Here is a 19,836-nt window from a genome sequence, read left to right as displayed (position 1 = left end):
TTCTTCATAAAAGTATTTAAAGAAAATTAATTCCTGCAAGAGAACTAACTAGCAATAATAGTATTTTCAAACAGTTAAAAGAAAACAACGTAATCTTTCTTTCATTTTTTTTTTCAGCCCAGCTCAATTTTTCTACCATCTTTACAGAAACAGCTTTCCCATAAAGGGTCATTTCTTCCCCATTCTAAATTTCCAAGTAATCATACTTTCTCAAATGAGGTACTCTTTCTTTCTTTCTACCTTTCTTTTCTTTCCTTACATTGGATTCCACATTGGTTTTCATTTTTGCCTTTGCAGTTTCTAAAACCCATCAGTCAGTCTTTTTTCTTAGGACAATCAGTGCAAGTCAAGCTACGGTAGGTTGGCTTCAGTAGAAAAAAAAAAGATAAAAAGGAAAAAGAAAAGAAAAAGAAAAAATCCAATAGTTTAAAGATTGAACTCATTTTTCACCAGACACCAGCCATGAAAAATGTGATCAACATGGAGCTGACATGATGTGCCTCTCAGTTATTTGACTTGAGAAAAACACAAGGGGGTGATGCTCATCTGGCCTCTCATTTCTTCTTCTTTTATCTGTGTGGATTCCATGAACCTGCTGCAGGTATTTGAGCAAAAGTTCATTCAGCAATTTTGCTTGACAAAATGTTCATATTACACTTATGGTCATGTACGCTAAGTTTGTTGTTGTTGTTGTTGTTGTTGTTGTTGTTTAGTTTATTTTGTTTGAATTCTCTCAAGGTCATGAACCATCACCTCTTTTGTGTTGCGCTATCACTAACCTACCTACAAAGTGTCTGAACTTCAGAGTAAATCTGTTGTCAAACAACTAATTTTCCTAGTTGGTGAAAACAGATGAATGGAACCAGCTTATTAAAACCTAAACTTAATTTCCTCCCATTGTGCTCACTCCTATGCATCTCCTTAGCCTCCTCAGCCCCATCTTCTTCATGGGTCAGCCACCGTGATGAAACAGAACCATAGGGACCAGGATGATGTAAATCTGCCCTTGCCAGGCTACTAGCTGGGCAAGTCTCCATACCTTTTCAAGCCTTGCCTGGCTCTTCTATAAAGAAAAATGCTGAACTGGATACATCTGTCGCCCCGTGAGACTAGCTCCCTTTATTACTGATCTGACAATGGCTCTAAAAGTAAATTCCCACTTGCCAATGAGAGTGTGCAAAGTCCCTTAGGCTGTGGTCATACACAAATGTTATGGGACCCTACGTTCCCTGTTTGCTGTGACTGAGAGTAATGTTCTTTGCTGAAACAGCAAACCAGTTTTCAACTGAAATTCATCATCTCATTAGTGACCCCTTTTCTAAAGTCACCAAACAGACGGGATTCCTGTTTAGAAGCTAAAACTCCAGGACTACTGTGATCCATTTGTCACCGCACCAGGAAAGTTCACAGTACCTAAAATGGCCACCACCTCGTCATCTTGGATAACTTCCAAGGACCCCGACACCACAAAGCAGAGGGCATCCACACTTTCTCCAGCATGGTAAATCAGGTCCCCAGGAGCACAGTGAATGGTTTGGAACTCCACTGCCAAGGCACGCAGACATCCATCGCTGGCCAATCGGAATGCAGGATGTTCATTAAAAACCTTCCGGTTCAGATGAACGCAGATGTCCGCTCTCATGTCCTTGGGACAGATGGAGAGAACCTGAGGAGAGTGAGAAATGAGTAAGTGAGCAGGAAAGAAAGGGTCAACTTCAGAAATAAAAAATGCCAACTGACTGCTACTGCATCTCAAGACAAGGGCCTAAGCACCTGGAAGGCAAAGTTAGACACAGGCCTGTCCTCGAAAAAACTGGGGTCTGGTGAGATGCACTGATGTACATATGAACATCACAGCATCAGAGCACAACACCGTCCATGTCATCGCACAGCACCATGCGTCAACCCTTGAAGGCTATTTCCCTGTTACAATAGTAGTTTTGAGTGGCGGTCAGGAAGAATCTTGACAAAAGAGTTATGGTCAGTCCTGAAAATATATCATACGAGCAACATTAGACAGAGTGTGCTAATTGTATTTATTTACTTAGAAATATATGTGTGCATATATATCATATGTATATTACCATATATGTGATATATCCCAACAATTATAGAAAATTAGGTCATGAATTTGGAAGAGAGTAGAGGGTGACATGGAAAGGTTTGAAAAACTAAAGGGGCAAATGATATAATTATACTATAATCTCAAAACCTAAATTTTAAAAACTAAATAAATAAAAATATAAAACAAAAGTTAATATCCTCAAATCCAATTAACATAAAATATTAACATTATATCAACCCAACCAATGTTTCAAGATTATTTTATAACTACATCAAGAATGAACATTATATGTTAGTACAGACAAGAGGTGGATACACATAAACTGGCCATAATAAAATAAAACCAACACAACTTGTGCAGCTACTTGACATTCCGAAGGCTGATATCAGACCACTCTCACCATCCCTTGAGTCTGCAGGATTTTCCTCTATAAATGAATGAATTCCAGACTTAGAAGAGGGTTTGCATCAGGCCTCTGTAAGACACAGGCACCTGGACAAATCTCTAAGCAGGCCAGACACAGGCTTGGGCACACGATTTTATCACAGGTAGCTGGGATTGGGGGTAGCAGAATTCAAACTCAAGCTTCCTGTAGGGGGCGTGACTGGCAGGAGTGTGCCTGGAAAGCAGGGTGAAGGGAGCTTTCATTAACTATGGCTTTCATACAAGCATTTAAAAACCTATGTCAAAATGGATATTGCATATTACCATACTTTTAGATTATGTTTTTATTCTTTTACAAATTCATACATCCAGTTCATAGCTTTTGGATGTTCTCATCCCTTCTTTTTCTTGCTGAAATCCTTCTTCTTTGTAACAAGTCCCCCTCTAACTTTCAGGTTAGGGTGCAATGGTGTTACTAGGGTTGCCTTGTGGATAGGCACAGGAGGTTATGTGCTGGAGCATGCGCAGCTTTTAATGTCTACAACTAAAAAAAAAATGGCACCCCCTCACCACAGTGATGATTAACTGCCAGTGGCATTTCAGTGAGAGGTGGGTCTATTATACACCTAAGTAGAGAATCACAGAAGTCAGGACTGCCCACCTGGCAGACACACCTGAGGGCCCTGTCCCTCTACCCCCTTGATAAACCAATTTTAATTCAATTTTATTTGATAGAATTTCAATCTTTCAAAGATAAAGCTAAGTTCATTTTCCCATTCAATTATAATAAATGCTATTTCATGCCAAATAGTTTTCTTCCTTTTCTTAATTATGTTCTAGCTTTAGATTCCAGCCCTCACCCAAGGCTTTAAATATCCCTACTGTATCTGCTCTGTCTTTATCCCTGCACATCTTGTAGGCAAGGTTAATTTTGAATTGACGTTTTTTAAGTGGGTTGGTGTTCCCCTCCCTCTACTAGAAGACTTGTCTAGTTAGATAGTGTCCTCTTCGGTCTCTATGGCCCCGGCTACTAGGAGTCTCTGCTAGAGTCCCTCTCATATCCCCCTGGGAGAGTCCCTCTCATATCCTCCTGGGAGGCTACCCTGACTTAGGTCTCCAGCTTGTTACAGATATAGCAGAGATTGAAGGAAGGTCCAACAAAGACCCGCTCCTGGTCAGAGGACCAACCCCTGACACTATTAACGGTGATCTTCTATGCTTGCAGACAGGAATCTAACAGAGTTGTCCTCTGAGACTCACAGATAAACCTTGGTGGATGTATAGGGAGTCTTATGGGAAAATTGGGAGAAGGAGAAAAGGACCTGGAGGTGACAGTAGCCTCACACGAAGACCAACAGAGCCAACTAACCGGGGCCCAGAGGAGCTTGTGGAGACTGAAGCACCAACCAAGGACCATGCATGGACTGTACCTAGGCTGCCTACACAGAATTATCTCACGGGCAGCTCAGGCTTCATGTGGGTCCTCTAGTAAGGGGGGGATGCTGCCTCTGACACAGACTCTCTTGCCAGTTTTTCAATTATTACCCCGTTGGTGGGACTACCTTGCCAGGCCACGGGGGAAGAGAACTACTTAGTCTTGATATGACCTGATGAGCTGAGGTGGACAGAAAAGGAGGTTCACCTTTTCTGAGGAATGGTGGAGGGGGATGGAAGAGAGGAAGGAAGAGTGGAACTGGGAGGTGAAGAGAAATGAGGCTAAGACCAGGATGTAAAGTGAATAAATAAATACATAAACTTTAATAAAAAAAGAAAGAAAGAACTATCCTCACTATTCCTTTTGTTTGTATCTCACCATAAATGTGACACTGACTGCTTCTCTTCAGGAACGGTCCATCACACAGTGCAGTTAATTGTGCTTCCTGGATTCTTTCTCTTTATGTTTCCTAAGACTACATTTCACAATCATCTCGATGGGATTATTTTCATAATCTTTCAAATTCCTACAGACAGTAGACATCACGTCACTCACCTTTCTGAAATGTCTCCTCTTTGAAGAAAATAATACCCTAATAGAGCTTTAAAAGCACTTGGTACTTTCCCTTGATTGCACTTTCCAATGATGATAATTAATATTATCAGTCTTTAGTGGGTCAGACAATACTGGTTGCTCAACAGGCACTTACTCAGCTTCTACTATGTGTCACTGTGTGAAAAGACTTCATCCTTGCTGTAGAGGAGCTAACAGTGAGTTCAAAAGACAGACGTAAAGAGACAGTCACAATGTAGTGGGAAAATACCATGACAGGGACACAGGAGCCTATGACTCTTGACTTATGGCCTATAGCTTGAGGTCATAAGGCTGGGTTCAGGAGGACACAAGCCACAGTTCAGCTAGGTAATTTACTAGCTTTATGGTCCAGGGAGTTTTGCTTATCCATTCCCTGAGATAAGGATACTGATCACTAGCATCATATATGTTCATGGAAAGAATTTACATTATGCTATAGGCCAGCACACAGCCAGAGCTTGAAGAACCGCCAGCCAGTCAAACATGTATTTAGTTTATCCTATAGTTTGTTTTAGTTCTCTGTAAAGCCCGTTTTCTTCAACCCCTGTATGAAGACTAGGTTGTTTCATAAATTTCCAAAGATAATTAAGTACTTTAATATAAATCTGGACATACTTCAAAAATAGGATAAAAATTTTTTCAAGTTGAAAATATAAAATATCTTAAAAACATATGCACATATAAACATTACATCAAAAAGCTTAAGAGAAAGTGAGTTTTTCTGTTTTTATCCATTTAACATATAGGATTCTCTTTTCTTTCTTTTTTTTTTTTTTTAATTCATGATACTTGGGCTGAAACTCAGGAGCTTTTAATGATTTTTTATTTATTTTTATTTTTATGTGCATTTGGTGTTTTGCATGCATGTATGTCTGTCTGTGTAAGGGTGTCAGATTCCCTGGTACCAGAATGATAGACAGTTGTGAGCTGCCATGTGGGTGCTGGGAATTGGGTCTAAATTCTCTGGAAGAGTGCCCAGGGCTCTTAATTGCTGATCCATATCTCTAGCCCTGGAAACTGTAATTTTATGCCACTTCAGATGGTTCTCTCATATAGCAATTAGAATCTTCTGATATTTAGACTAACCTGTTTTACTAAAAGATGACTTTCATTGTATTTTAAGTACATCACTTTTTTGATTTTTTTTTGTTTTACTCGATTTTTGATACTAACTCATTATATTTTTTATTCTTTAGATTGTAATCACTTATTATTTTTATTGGTCTTGCCTCGGGTTTTGAAACCAGGCTTTATATATGGCTAGCCTTGAAGCCTTGAAGTAGCCCAGGCTAGCCTCCAACTCATGGCAATCCTCCTGCCTCAGATCCCATGTACTGGGATTCCAGGTGTGTACCACCCACTTTCCCTCTCTGCTCTCACTAACTACACTGATTGGTGGTTTGCATGGACAGTTGCCATAAAGCAACAAGTGAACCTAGGTGTTAAAGTGGACCCAGCAGAGTCATGCCCAGAGACAAGCTCCCTCTTCACCCTTAGACAAACTGTCTTTCTGACATGGTATGTGTCGTTAGAATTATAAATATATCATTATTTATCCTGGGAATAATGATATTTACAACTTTCTTAGCCAAGAAAAAATATGCTTTTAAGTGACAGAATGAGAATATCACTGAAGACAACTCTCACACATAGTACGGTGTCTCCGATTGCAGTGTGTTTCGCCGTGACAGTCACATCCATTTTTTCCTCCTTGGTGGATTTTCTAATGTATCTCACAATTACCAGCAAATGAAATTATACTTCAGGGGAGAAGATTCAGGGTAAGAGTGACTTCTGTTTATCTCTGGTGTGTATTATGTCTCCCTTCATAGTGTTACCACGTTAACAAATTAGATTCTTAATTAAGAGAAGCAATAAATTTTCCCTTGGAAGAGCAATGGACTATTTAAGGAATCATTTTTTCATAACACTGCAAACCAACTCTGAAAAGCAGGTGAATGCCGTACTCTGACCTCTGAAACACTTTTGTATTATTTATGATTATCCATTAAATCCAAGGTCAAGCAGGACAACAGCAGACATCTCACAGGATCCAAGGGTCTAATCTTAACACTATGGCTACAGAACTCTTAGTAAAAATAAATGCAATCATGTTGTCTCTGCTTTCTTAAAACCATTCGTGGCTTGCTTCTCCATCAAGTAAAGGCAAAGTTCTAAGCAGGATTGGGGGTTCTGGGGGGACCCTTCCCTCCCTGCAGGCACATTTCACCTGTACTCTTCTCAATCTAATCTCACCGGGCCCCCAGGGATGCCGCACACATGCTTTCCTCTTGATTGGCAGGCACACCATCGCTTTCTTTGCCTAATCATCTCAGGTTCACCCCTCTCTGTCAAATGCAATTCTACACAGTCCTATCACAGAATTTAGGATTGTACAGAAAACAAAACTAAGAATAAGAGCTCTTCTGATTTCCATGTGCTGCTGCTGTTAGTAGAAAAAAAAAGCAAATTGTTGGCAGATATTTCAAAACATTTCCTTTTCAGATCTGAAATAATTCTTTAGTGTTTTTCTAATGAGCCCTTATATTATGCTTAAGATTATAAAATGATAAAATAAAAGCAGCTTTGGCTGGGAGAAGTTCTAAGGACTGAGACTCCATATAACACACATTTAACCATAAATTTTTAGCACTGGTAAAATGCCCAGCATCACACAGGTCCTCAATGTCTAGAAGAAAAACTATCGCAATGGTGTTCCCTGGAGCTTACAACTGGGCCCAGTTGAAAAATCACTGTTTCTGGTCCAATGCCCCATTTACAGATAAGACAAATGTTCTTTTTCTAAAGGCTATGTGGTTTGCAGAGGCCATTCTCAACAAATAACTAGCAAAAATCTCTTTAGTTCAGCTGTGAAGCCATGCTCCCAAGTAAAAAGGAACCAGTAATAAAATAAAAATAAAAATAAAACCCTATACCTTCTGGTGTTCCCTGGTTCTTTGTATACCATAAGAACACAAATCTGATTTTTAAAAATAATTTAAGGTTTAGCTAATCAAATCTATAGTCTAACAGAAAAGCACTAGTTTCCAATCTTTACCGCTGAGAAGCCAAGATTTTGTTAGAAATTTGTTTTCACTTCTAAAAGCTCGCATGTAGCTCACAAATGTGCCACCCACTCCAATATATGAGTAAAGTCACAAGAACTTGTTGATAACTTTCTTATGCCAACATGATTTACTAAGCGGAAGTCATCTCTTACTGGAAATTCAAGTTGCCACCCTTACATGAAAAGGCCCCAAGTTAGATATTTAGTGAGCATTGTTCCTCAACTTGGGTCCCTCTACCTTGCTCATCCATCATTGTATTAGTAGCTGGGAAACCTCAGGGAAGGTACCATGATGCCACATTCAAATCCCCCAGGAAATGGCTACCATGAGAGTCAGCTGTATCCTTTCTCTTAATCACTATTTCAAAGTACTTAAAGCCATTCTCTCTCTAACGTTCACTGTACATGGTATGAGTAATTAAAGCCATTAAAGAAATTGAACTTTTCCATGAACTGTACTTATTTATGTTGTCATTTCTATAAAACTTGAATCTCTGAAGTTCTGTTTCCTACTATTATTTTCCAAAATCATATAATCAATATTTAACTCATGTAACACATATTTTTAAAAACAAAGATGGAGTTCACTAAAAAGCAAAGGTCTTCACTATAGATTTAAGAATTGGCATTAAGAAAGGCAGAGAGGGATGACTCAGCAATTAGGAACACTTATTGCTCACACATAAATACACACACACACACACACGCATGCACACACACAATAAGTAAACACATGTAACAAAAATATTAAAAATATGAAAAAAGAGGCATAGATGCATGTAAGAGAAACCCAGTGCTACTTGCCTTTGTGAGGGAGGGTGGCATGGAAGGCTTACATGAAAGCATATTTTCAGACACTGCAGACTATTCCCCTCATAGTTACAGTGCATTTAAGTCTTACATTGTCATTAGAGAGCAGATTTCCAGTTTCCTCTTACGTAATTCAGCAGCTACCAATACCCCGCGTACATCAGATCATTAAAACATGGGCTTTAGAAGCCCGGTATGTAAAATATAAGAACATCTTTAGGACCCTTTCCAAATTGCTTCTCAGCAAAAGTGTACCAAGTTACTCAACCCTGCTGAGTGTGAGAGAATCGTACGTGTTGTTAATACTCTAACGCGGAACTCTCCCCAACAGGTGTGGAAGAGAAAATGCAATTTTCACCTGAAAGAAAAGCAGACTTGAAGAGTGTAGGGAGCAGAAGCAGAGGGAGCTTCATCCTTAATGGAGTTCTGCCTTTACTCCTAGCTTCCTCCTCACAGGCTGACCACCATTGGCCCAACAAAAAACAAGTCTCTAATGTGCAAGTGGAGATGAGGCCACAAGGCCGGGAATAGAACAGGGTCTTGTCCTAAGGGCCCTCATTGCTGTGAGATGTACAATTCTCATGACTATCTATAAACTCCTGCATCTGGAGTAATATATAATGTTAGAGCTTTTAATAACAGTGAACATGTAAAAAATGGCATCCTTATTTTCCCCCTATGGCATGCAAAGGATGTAAATACATTAATGACATTCTGATAGGCTTCAGCCATCACTGGCATTCTTCAAAATCCTTCCTTGCCTCCGTACAACCCAGTCATGTGCCGCTAATTAATCCCTCCTCAGGAGTCCCGGAGAATTGATATTAAGTTGGAGAAATCAGTAGAGGGAGTCAGGCAAGTGACATTTACACATAAAATATTGTCATGCTCCTTACTAGAAATAAGGATCCCTAAGACTGGAAAAAAACCAGTGTGCTTTACAGATATGCTGCTCTCATTCAGTTGAGGGAAAGTTCACTGTGCCAACTGAGGGAAGGACTGGGGGAAGGCAGAAAGACACTGAGTGGGATGGGAGGGAGAGAGAGAAACTGACAGAGGGAGGGAGGGAGGGAGGGAGGGAGGGAAAGAGGGAGAGCAGTCATGCAGAAGAGCAGAAGCTGTGTCTGATGTTCATCTGCCAGTCTCCAGGGTGTCAGACCTCCACGGAATTACGTTGGGAACAAAGTAATGATCTGACACTAAGGCAAATTAACTTCTCTTATTTAAAAGCAAAAGGCCATTTTTATTGACTTAAGACTGTTAGAATTAGAAGTTAAAACCCATTGGTTTCACTTTAGAGATTAATTTCCTGAGAGCAGTCTCCAACACTGAAAGAAGGCTCTCATTGTAAATGAAGAGAGAGCATCCTATGAGCTTTCCAGGCCCTTGCTTTTAGAGTGACCTAAGTGGCAGGTGTGAAAAAGAGCAATTGAGGTCCCCAGTGTTCAATTTCAAATGGTTGCAAGTAGTAACTTTCTAAAATTAGAACTCAGATAAAATGCAGGCTACGTTGGCAGTGGGGAATGGAGCAATGGCTAAGGGCACTGGCTGCCAAGCCTGAGAACATGTTTGCACACCTGAGTTTGATCCTCAGAACACATAGAACTATCCTGTGACCAGCATACTCATGTACAAACCCAATTAATAAAATAGTTGTTCTGATATAAATCTCACCTGACATTTTTATATACTGAATTTTGACTACATAAATACTGCTTTTCTACTCATATAAAAAAATATACAAAACTGGGAAGAGATTTCTTGATGTATTAGATTCATTGTCCAGAAAAATGGAATAAGCAGTCTTCCTATTGGCTGTGGCTTTTGGAAGTCACTTATTCTGAGAGCAATGAACTCTCATTGCTGCTCATGAAAACAGGGGTGGAAACTTCACTGTTTCACAGTTAGTGAAGGTAGGCCACATTTATGCCCCAAGACCTAATAATTACACTTCTAGGTATATTCAAAACAAAACAAAAATACCTACATCTATATATCTGTCCACAGATGATATGATTAAAAATAGAAGAAAGGAGGGGGGATGGATCTACAAGGCCATCACATTTGTGGCATCACAATAGACTCAAGCTGAAAATTACCCATACGCCAAGAAACTTTGACACCAAAGCACACATTTGCAGCACATTCATAGGACGGGCTAGCATTCAGCAATGAAGATGTAAGAAAGGATCTTGGATCATAGAACCAATAGATGGATCCCATCAACAAAAATCTGACTGAAAAGGCCTGTCGCAAAAAAAAAAAAAAAAAGAAATGCTACATAATCTACTTATATCAAGTTCAAAGCAGGACAAAACCAATTATTGGGGCTGAGAGTCAAGATACAAGCAGCTCTCGGGGAGGCAGTATAGGTTAGTGTCTGTAGTGTGCACAGCAAAAGGACTTCTGAGGTTCTGGCAGCAGGAGTGACTTCTGGGAGGATGGGTGCTACACAGGAATGTTCCCTTTGTGAACATTTATAAATCCGTTCACTGAGAATATCATGCTCAATTTTTAGCGTTGTATAATATTTTACTTTTAGAGTTTAATATTGGTGCTGAAATTGTTGAGTGGTTAAGAATACCAGCTGCTCTTCTGGAGGATCCATGTTCAGTGGTCTTTTCTTCTTTAATGATCAATCTTTAGATATTTTGGCAGAACACACAAAAACTACAGAAATAAATACACATTTTCCCCCCAAAAAGAGGAAGGTATGAAAATGTGTTTGATTATAACAATTGAGATGTAATATGAATAAATTAATAAAATATATTTTAAAAATAATAGCCAGAACATGAAAAAAAAAAGAAAATTTGTTTTAAAAGCCAAGTTATCTCTTGACAAACATGTACTGTTTAATGATAAGAATACACATTAGAGGTGCCCAGTCCTGAGCATAAGTGTATCCATAGCAGCATGGCCACGAAATAGTCTGTGTGTGCATATTGCTCTTAGACTAGATAACACGACCCCAAACTCCTACAGATACACATCAGACCCGTTTCTCAAATGTTCTATAACCTGAGAAACTCAAACAAGTCTCAAATATACAAAATTAAGATATTCAGGAAAGGTCACAGAGGAGTAAATGAAGCAAAGGCTGTATGGGAGGATCTATTGTGCATTTTATCCTAATTTCCCCAAGATTTGAGACATTACTGTATAAACTAATATAAATATATTTCTAATATGTGTATAAACTTACATATATGCATAGATACACATGTAGGTACTTATAGATCTAAGAATCAAGAGTATACAAGAGATGGCAGAAAGTTATCATAAAGGGATTGAAAATTAAGTGAAAAAAAAAAACTAAATGAAAATTATTTTAGAGTACTGATAGGTGAACCATTGGAAACACAGTGACACGTTTTTTCATAAATTTAAGATTCATGCAAGTTACACATTGTGTGTATGTGTGTGTGTATGTGTGTGTGTGTCTGTGTGTGTGTGTGTTTGTGTGTAAAATCAGTAGAGGGTATAAAACAACCATGCATTGGTTCAAAGACCATAAGTTTTGCAGCCCATTCTCCAAGTGTGCTGACATTTGCCAAGGCAGACCTTGATCAACATGCTTCTATGGAGAGGAGTCCACTATGTTATTGCAGATAGTCGAAGATGATGGCAATGTTTGACTGCACTTTCAGGTTTGTCAAAGTTGTCCCTATTAGTTAAGTTTGCCTAAAGAATTTAACTCTTAGGTATATAGGGATATACAAAAAAGTGTAATTAATTAATAATTTATAGGTACATATATGCTTTAGAATTTTCCCACAGCAGCATTTTCACATAAGGGAAATGTAAATCATAGCATATAGGCTGTAGTGTGACTTGCTCCTTGCTCATTACTCTATCACATAATGCCACTACTGTGATGTCCTACATAGGGTATGAGCCCAAGACAACCTGGAATAAATTATCTGCAATCATGAACCAAAATAAGTCATTTATTCTTTAAGTTGGTTGTGTCAGACTTCATCATAGCAACTCAGAAGTTATACAGACTATAATAAAACAGCAAATGTATAACCGGGACAGAATATGTAATCTAAAACTAGTCAAATAAAAAATGGTGAAGCCCAGACTGGGAGAAAAATCAATAAATATATACATATACATGTGTGTAGTTAATATTATACTTTATAACATTTATGCTATAAATATAACGTAATATATAATAAGCCTTACAGAAACTATAAAGAAGTCCTATAAAATACAAATGAAAGCAATGAGAAGCAAACATGATCAAGGTACGCCAGAAACATGTATGAAAATCTCACAATGGCTCGCATTATTCTATACAACTAATATATGCTTATTTTAGAACTCCAAGCATATTCTTTAAGTATGAAGTCTTTGGATTGAGCCTGGCTGCAGAGCTTTGAGTTCCATCTGCATTTGTGTCCATATCGCAACCAGGATTTTGGAATTTTTCAGATATTAGTTCCCTTTAAAAGCCTTTTTCCCCACATCCTCTCTCCACCTTTAGTTCATCGAGACTTCCTGCCATTTCTGCAGACTTACTTGGTGCTGTGCAGCATGTCCTATAAGTTTCTTGACTCCCTTTTTCTCTAGAATCTTTGAGAATCTTATGCCTTGAGTTCAGATTCTTAGCCAAGCCTGCTGCTAAGACACTCCACTGCCTTCATCACATTAGTCATTCTTGTTACCGTCACTAGTGTTGTCTCATTGTTCTCAACATTTTGATTTTTATAATTTCAACCTAATAATTGACTCACTTTGTTCCTGTGGCGTTTTCTGATGATATATACACATACATAAGTACATGTGTATCAGCACATGTAAGCATACAAATACACATACATCAAACAGTACTTAATCTTAAAATTATAGGAGATTCTACAACTTGTGACCAAAAAAAAAAAAAAAACCACAATATGAATCTTGAAGGCATCTTATTAAGTGAGATAAATGAGACACATAGGTGTCAGCGCTGCATGACAGCATTTGGATGTGAAATCTAAAAAGGAGCTCAAGCTCAGAAGCAATGGAAAGGTGGTGCTAGATGCTGTGCACTGAAGAGATGAGAACATGGTTTTAAAACCTTCCTTAAAGGTGTTATTTTTGAGAGGGTGGTTATGTCCAGGGGTGGCCCAACTTCCAAGAGTATTTATCTAATACAAATCAGAATTGGTGGTCTTAAAAAATAAGAAGACAGATAGATCTGTGAGACGTTGGGAGAGGAGAGGTGACAGCGACCAAAACACATGTATGAAATCTCAAAGAATTAATAAAAATGTTACTTAAATTTTTGTGAAAGGTACAGACTTTCAGTTATCAGATTAGTTAGCACTGGAGGCCTAGTGATAGATATACACAGTAGTATATTGTACTTATAACTTGTTAAGAGACTAATCTTTAATATTCTTAACATAGGCAATAACCAGGTAAGGAGACAGATATAGGTTGGTATAAATGGATACTGTAATTACACTTGTCATGGTCTCATTCTACAAGGTGTGTACATATTAAAGCATCACATTTTACATTTCTTTTAACTTTTATTGTATCTTTGTGCGCTTCACACCATGCCCCTCGAGTCCTGCTAATCTCTCCATCCCCTCATTTCCACTCTTTGCCCTTGCAACCTCCCCCACCAAATAAAATGTACATATACAAATAAACAAACAAGCAACAACAACACAACAAGCATAGAAAACATCTCTTCATGGAAGCTGTAGTATGTACATTTTTACATTTTCAATCTGGACTGTTATCAATTACTTCTCAATAAGCTAAAATAATTAAAGAATAAATTATTATGGAAAAGATATCAAAGTCCTTAAGTCTGGAAAATATGCATGTAAGCCACAATAAGATACCAGGGCACCAATCAATATGTTTATCATGTTAAAGTCAGACAATATACCGAGTGTCAGGGAGAAGGTGGAGCAGCCAGGACTCTCATGGAGCCTAAGCTCAGCCTAGAGCGGCACACTCTTTCAAAACTCTGGTCAATGTCAGTAGTACTTACTAACCATCTAGCACACTACAACCCATCACTCCTCTTCAAGGCACACAGAGTGCAGATGGGCTTCCAGACAGGCACACACAAGGATTTCATCATGCCTGTGGTCACACAAAGTGCTGAGCACCCCCAATTTAAACAATCAGTTCTCTAAAATATTGCAAGATCTGGAAGCATTGGATCCTGACATAATGTTAAAGGTTTCCTGGTTTGGAATGCCAGGGAAGTCAGGTGGTGAAAACCTAGGCAAAAATAGCAACAAGGAACCAATTCTAAACTTCTAGACTACATCGATCCTCAACCATATCAGGTAAGAAACCGTCAGCCTGCAATAGCCTAAAATAAAAACCAGATCTGATGTCCATCAGCCATACGATCTGACAGCCACCATCAAAGCCACACAATGCAATGCTGCGAAATGCTGTGTGGATTCAATTAGAAGGTGTTCGTCATCTCAACAGTGATTATGGGTAACAAAACAAATACATACCAACTGATTAAGTGATTTTTAAAACCGGGAAATGTGTACAATATATTATTCAGTTATAAATGAAATTAAATACTAATACATGCCACAACATGAACAAACCTTGAAAATATGGTAAATAAAAGAAGTGAATCACAGAAGACCACATACATATATGCTGTTTATATGATGGGTCCAGGAACTTATAGAGACAAAAAGTTATTCTTGTGAATCCAGAGAAGTGATCTTTAGATAAGCCCCAAAAGGGGATAGAATTTCTTTTGGAAATGATGGAAATGTTCTGAAATTATGTGCTGGCAATAGTTGTAGAATCTTGTGAATATACTTAAAAAACATTGGAGTGTGTATTTTATAGTAAAAACTATTTCTCAATTTTAAATTGCTATTTTAATGCAAAGAAAAAGGCACTGAAGAAGATCTAGATGTCAATACAAGTTTTGACCCCAGTAACATTTATATGATATTTACATATATACAATGCATTTGTCTGTCTATGTGTGATTTGCTTTTATTGCGCGTGCAAGTGCAGCTGTGTGTGGACTTTACTATTACAAAGTACCACGTGAAATATTATTACCTACATTTTCCAATACAAAAACATAAACATTAGGCCGTTCAAAATTAAGTTGCACCATTTGTAGACTATAATGTTTGAGAGGCCTGAGTATCTAATTTCACTCTATGACTATATGTGCATATATTTGTATATACAGTGACCATTACAAGTGGAAAACATATGAGAGTTTGCATCAGAAATAGTTCCAGGTAATTTCCAATGTAGGTTGCCTATATTTCTTACTAAAAATGAATACAAATAATTAAGCAGTCAAATTTACAAAAGAAGGCTTCCCTTTTGCAGCACAAATATAGCTTCCAGGGAAATAATAGATAGTATCTGGGAGTGTCGGGTTGGGGGTCCTAAGTAAGATATGTCTAAAGATCAATGAGTTGGCCACACAGACCAAATCAAAGGGAAATAAAATAGGATCCTTTTACAGTTGTTAAATTAACTTTGCAGTTGTAAAACCCATCTTTTCACTGTGTGCAGTGGAAGTGGTTTTCTGTAACTTGAACAGGGCAATTTCTGTTACCAATGATGGTGTGCCTGTTTTAATTAGGCTGTGTCAATGCTATTGATAAGATGTGAAAGTAAGCACTCAACTCCAGTAGTTTCTGAGTTGTTGGCTTATTACTATATGTGACCTCATGGTGACCAAATGTCATAATATTTTTTGGAAACAAACTTTTCTTACATGCATAATCCTATTTAGTAATATAGTAAGATAAATCTTTTTTTTAAGTTTAGGAAATTCTTCTGAATTGATTTATGGTCTTCAACATCCTGAATACTAAGCTGTCATCTTTTGGAACTAGCATCGTGACATTATAAAGATGCTTCGAGAAGAAAGCCGGGCTCAAATTTTAGTTCATGTATTATTTATACTGAAATTTGTTGCCAGTGCCTTCTCAGCTGAGAACCTAGACATGTCAATAACACCATTTTTTTCCTCAGAAATCAAACTTGTCACAATTTCATCTCCCAGAAAATAGCCATGAGTACTGGAATAAGTAAATACCCCCATGAGGAGAAGCTGTCACCAATGCACAGGATTTACATGTGACAGCAGCCCTCGGATGCCTCTTAAAGCCTTGAAGAATTCAACTGAAGTCCCAGATCCTGTAAACATAATCTCATCTCTGCCATGGCTGATCAAACACAGGAGATGAATAGAAATGCTGCTAAGAGTGACATGTTGAGTGTAGGGAAAAACGATGGATGACAGCCTGGTACCAAAGAAGCATTCAAAACCCTACAATGCATAATTAACTTACAGTAATGAAAAATTATAGTACCATTCCAAGTGGTTCTGAAGAAAATGAAATCCTTAGATACATGTTTAGATAGCTAAACGTGGATTCATATTCTCAAAATAACGAAGTGCTAATGATAGAAAATCAAAGAGAGTCTGAAATAATGAAGACATACAACATCAATAATCTAGGAGATGGCTCATGGTACATGCACAGATTCTCTTTAAACCGATCTATAAATTCATGAAAATTTCACCAAGATCTTATGAAATCTACTTGTAAACATAGCAAGTTTATGCTAAAATTCATGTTAAGGTGAAAGACCAAGGAGGCCTAAGGCCATTGGGGGGGGGGGGGCAGAGAGAGTGGAATGACTAGTCAGTGTTGCAAGGCAGTGTACGCCACAGTGCTTTAGAAACTGTAGAGTTGGTAGAGAAGCACAAGTTAATGAAAAGGAGTGAAAAACCACAGAAAAATATGTTCAATTCATTTCTTTACAAAGGTTCAAATGCAGCTCAGTGAAGGATAGGTAGTCTTTTAAAAAATCAAAATGGAGAAATTGACCATTATTGAACCTCCTTTCAAAAAGCTAAAATCTCATATTGAACCTCACATCTCACAAATGCTAATTTAAAGTAAATAATGACTTAAGAATAAAATGTAAAACTGAGCTAAAAATTTTGGGGGTGGAAACATAGCAGAACATATTCAAAATCTAATTCCAAACAGTTTTTTTTAACTGTTTCTCCACAAAATTAAAAAAAAAATGTGCTGTGAAAATATGTTGTGAAAGACTGAAAAGACAAACTACACACTGGAAAAATAGGTACAAACTACATATCCACCAAAGTACTGGTTTCCAAAATGCATAAGGACTCTCAAAAATTTATTCAGAAGCCAGCTTAAAAGTAGCCAAAACACATGGACAGATATTTCACTGGAAAGGATACATAAACAAATAAGAAAATATGCTCAATATGGTTAGCCATTAGTGAAATACAGACTAAACACATTACTCTACTGCTCACCTAGACAGGAAATATTGATTCTCTAAGTGATTATCAAAGGAAGTATGTCCCATATACCGCCAGAAGATATACAGAATGACACAGTGACTTTGATAAAGAACATGTCAGTTTATTATAAAAATAAATGCAAGCTTACCATGTGACTTGGTGGTTAGTATTGAGCTTTTATCCCAACAGAAAGAGATAATTGTTTTATACAATGTGAATGTTTTATACAATGTGAATTATACAATAGCTCTAAATAGGAAACAATACTAATCCCTGTAGCTAATAAACAGCTGATCTGTGGTGAATCTATATCATGGGGGCTGCACTCAAAAAACTATGAAGGGGCAAAGCATTACTATATGCAATAGCTTGAACAGAACTGGGGAGAATTGTGGGTGATGGTCCAGATAGTAGCCTCAAAAGCTGATGTGATTCCATGTAGATAGCATTCTTGGCATGACAGAGCTAAGGGGCGACTAGAGGAGGAAAAGAAGAAATGAGTCCTGGTGGCTCTGAGTAAGGTTCCTGTGTAGAGGAATTTTAATTCAGAACATGGCGGCTCTGGAAGGAGATCACATCCAATGACATTCTGGGTCTGTATGATCTGGCTGCAAAACAGACACACCTTTAATCCCAGGAGACAGAGGCAAGCAAGCAGATCTCTAAGTTCAAGGCCAGCCTGTTATAGAGCAAATCTGAGGTAAAGAAACGCTTAGGTCCAGGTGGTATAGGCTTTTAATCCCAGCACTCAGGAGGCAGAAGCATTCAGATCTCTGAGTTCTAATGAATCCAGTTGAGTCAGTGTGGTGAGAGGCAGTGAATGGAGTTGGGTTTGTGGCAGTTCAGTTCACAGAATTCAGAGGTAGCTCTACCAGGAGAGTTACACAGAGAGGTTGAAGGGAGAACAAGCTAGACACAGATGAAGACAGAATGAGCCAGAGAACGAGAAGGAACCAAAAGATTAATTAGAACAGAGTTTCTTCAAGGCCAAGCAGAGCAATTCAGTCAGAAGCCAAGAGAGAAGCCACATTGAATCAGTCAACTAGCAGAGGCATTTGAGCCAGAATGGCTGAGTTAAACCAGCCAGCCCAGAGTACAGAAAGATCTAGAAAGGGTGAGCTGACTGAGCAGTATGTCTCAGAGGCTGCCAACCTTCTAGGCCTAGATTAGATTGTACAGAGGCTAGAAGCTTCCAGGACTAGGCCTAGGTTAGCAGAAGGAGGCAGTAAGCTTTGGAGATGACAACTATATCAGACAAATTAAAGTTACATTAACAATTAGTGGCTTATATTAATGTTTTTGCAATTAGGCAGGATGGTGTCATGTGGAGAAACTGAGTGAAAAGTATAGGAAACCTTCCATTTATAATTTAGGACTCCATTTATCTCAGACTAGGAAGAAAGAAAAGATAAAATTCTCATATCTGGGCCTTCTTAGAGAGGAATTAGTAGGTTCTCAAATACCTGCCGAGATCATCAAGTAGGTGTCACACACGGAGCCTCTGACACATTTTTATAACATGCCTGACTTTGTGTAAAGATAGATATTGAGAGCACTACAGTAGGAGAGCTCAGCCCCTGAAACTAAGGCCCAAGGTAAATGTGTCTACTTCGCTGAGCTTCCTCTTAGCCATTTTGATTATCTCAAGTAGTCAGCAACAGCAAGCTGACTAACACACCGAGCAAAGTGAACCAAGAAGAGAAAAGAACTCTTCCCCTGGCTGGATTCCCATGGCTTTTTAAAAAAGTGTACTCTAAAGAGCTCTCTTATTTTTTATCAGCACATAGATATGTTTATTCACTCATTCACTCATTCAAATGTGAATATGAATTTTCATTTATATAAATTATCCAATGAATAGAAAACTCATTCATTGGACACCCATAGATATTAGAAATATGCATATCTTTCAGGTAATTACATGTATGAACCATGGAAATCAGAAGCTTCTCATACTCTGCCTGAGACAGATATTTTTAACAAAGAAAATAAAATAAAAACCTAAGCTGTAGCAACAATGAGAAAAGTGTCACATTCTAGAAAGACCAAAGGCTTGCAAGACTTGAAAGACAACTTTACAAGGATAACCAGCTGCCTTGTATCTACACTAAGGTCACATGATTTAATGTTTGTGGCCCAGCAGACCAAATTTATCACTCCCATAAGTTGAAACT

General features: G+C 38.1%; 1 protein-coding gene across 1 annotated transcript in view; it reads right to left on the bottom strand.

Moving 5' to 3' along the window:
• KCNH5 (potassium voltage-gated channel subfamily H member 5) overlaps positions 1–19,836 on the bottom strand; it is a 295,802-nt gene that overhangs the window by 75,689 nt on the left and 200,277 nt on the right. Inside the window, exon 9 of the mRNA XM_084792497.1 lies at positions 1,414–1,666. Within this exon, the coding sequence (XP_084648623.1) occupies positions 1,414–1,666 (253 nt within the window). The remainder of the gene's footprint in view (positions 1–1,413; positions 1,667–19,836) is intronic.

This window comes from Acomys minous, assembly GCF_964271855.1.
Source record: "Acomys minous genome assembly, chromosome: 8".
Taxonomy (NCBI): Eukaryota; Metazoa; Chordata; class Mammalia; order Rodentia; family Muridae; genus Acomys; species Acomys minous.
This window is presented reverse-complemented; position numbering and strand designations above follow the sequence as displayed.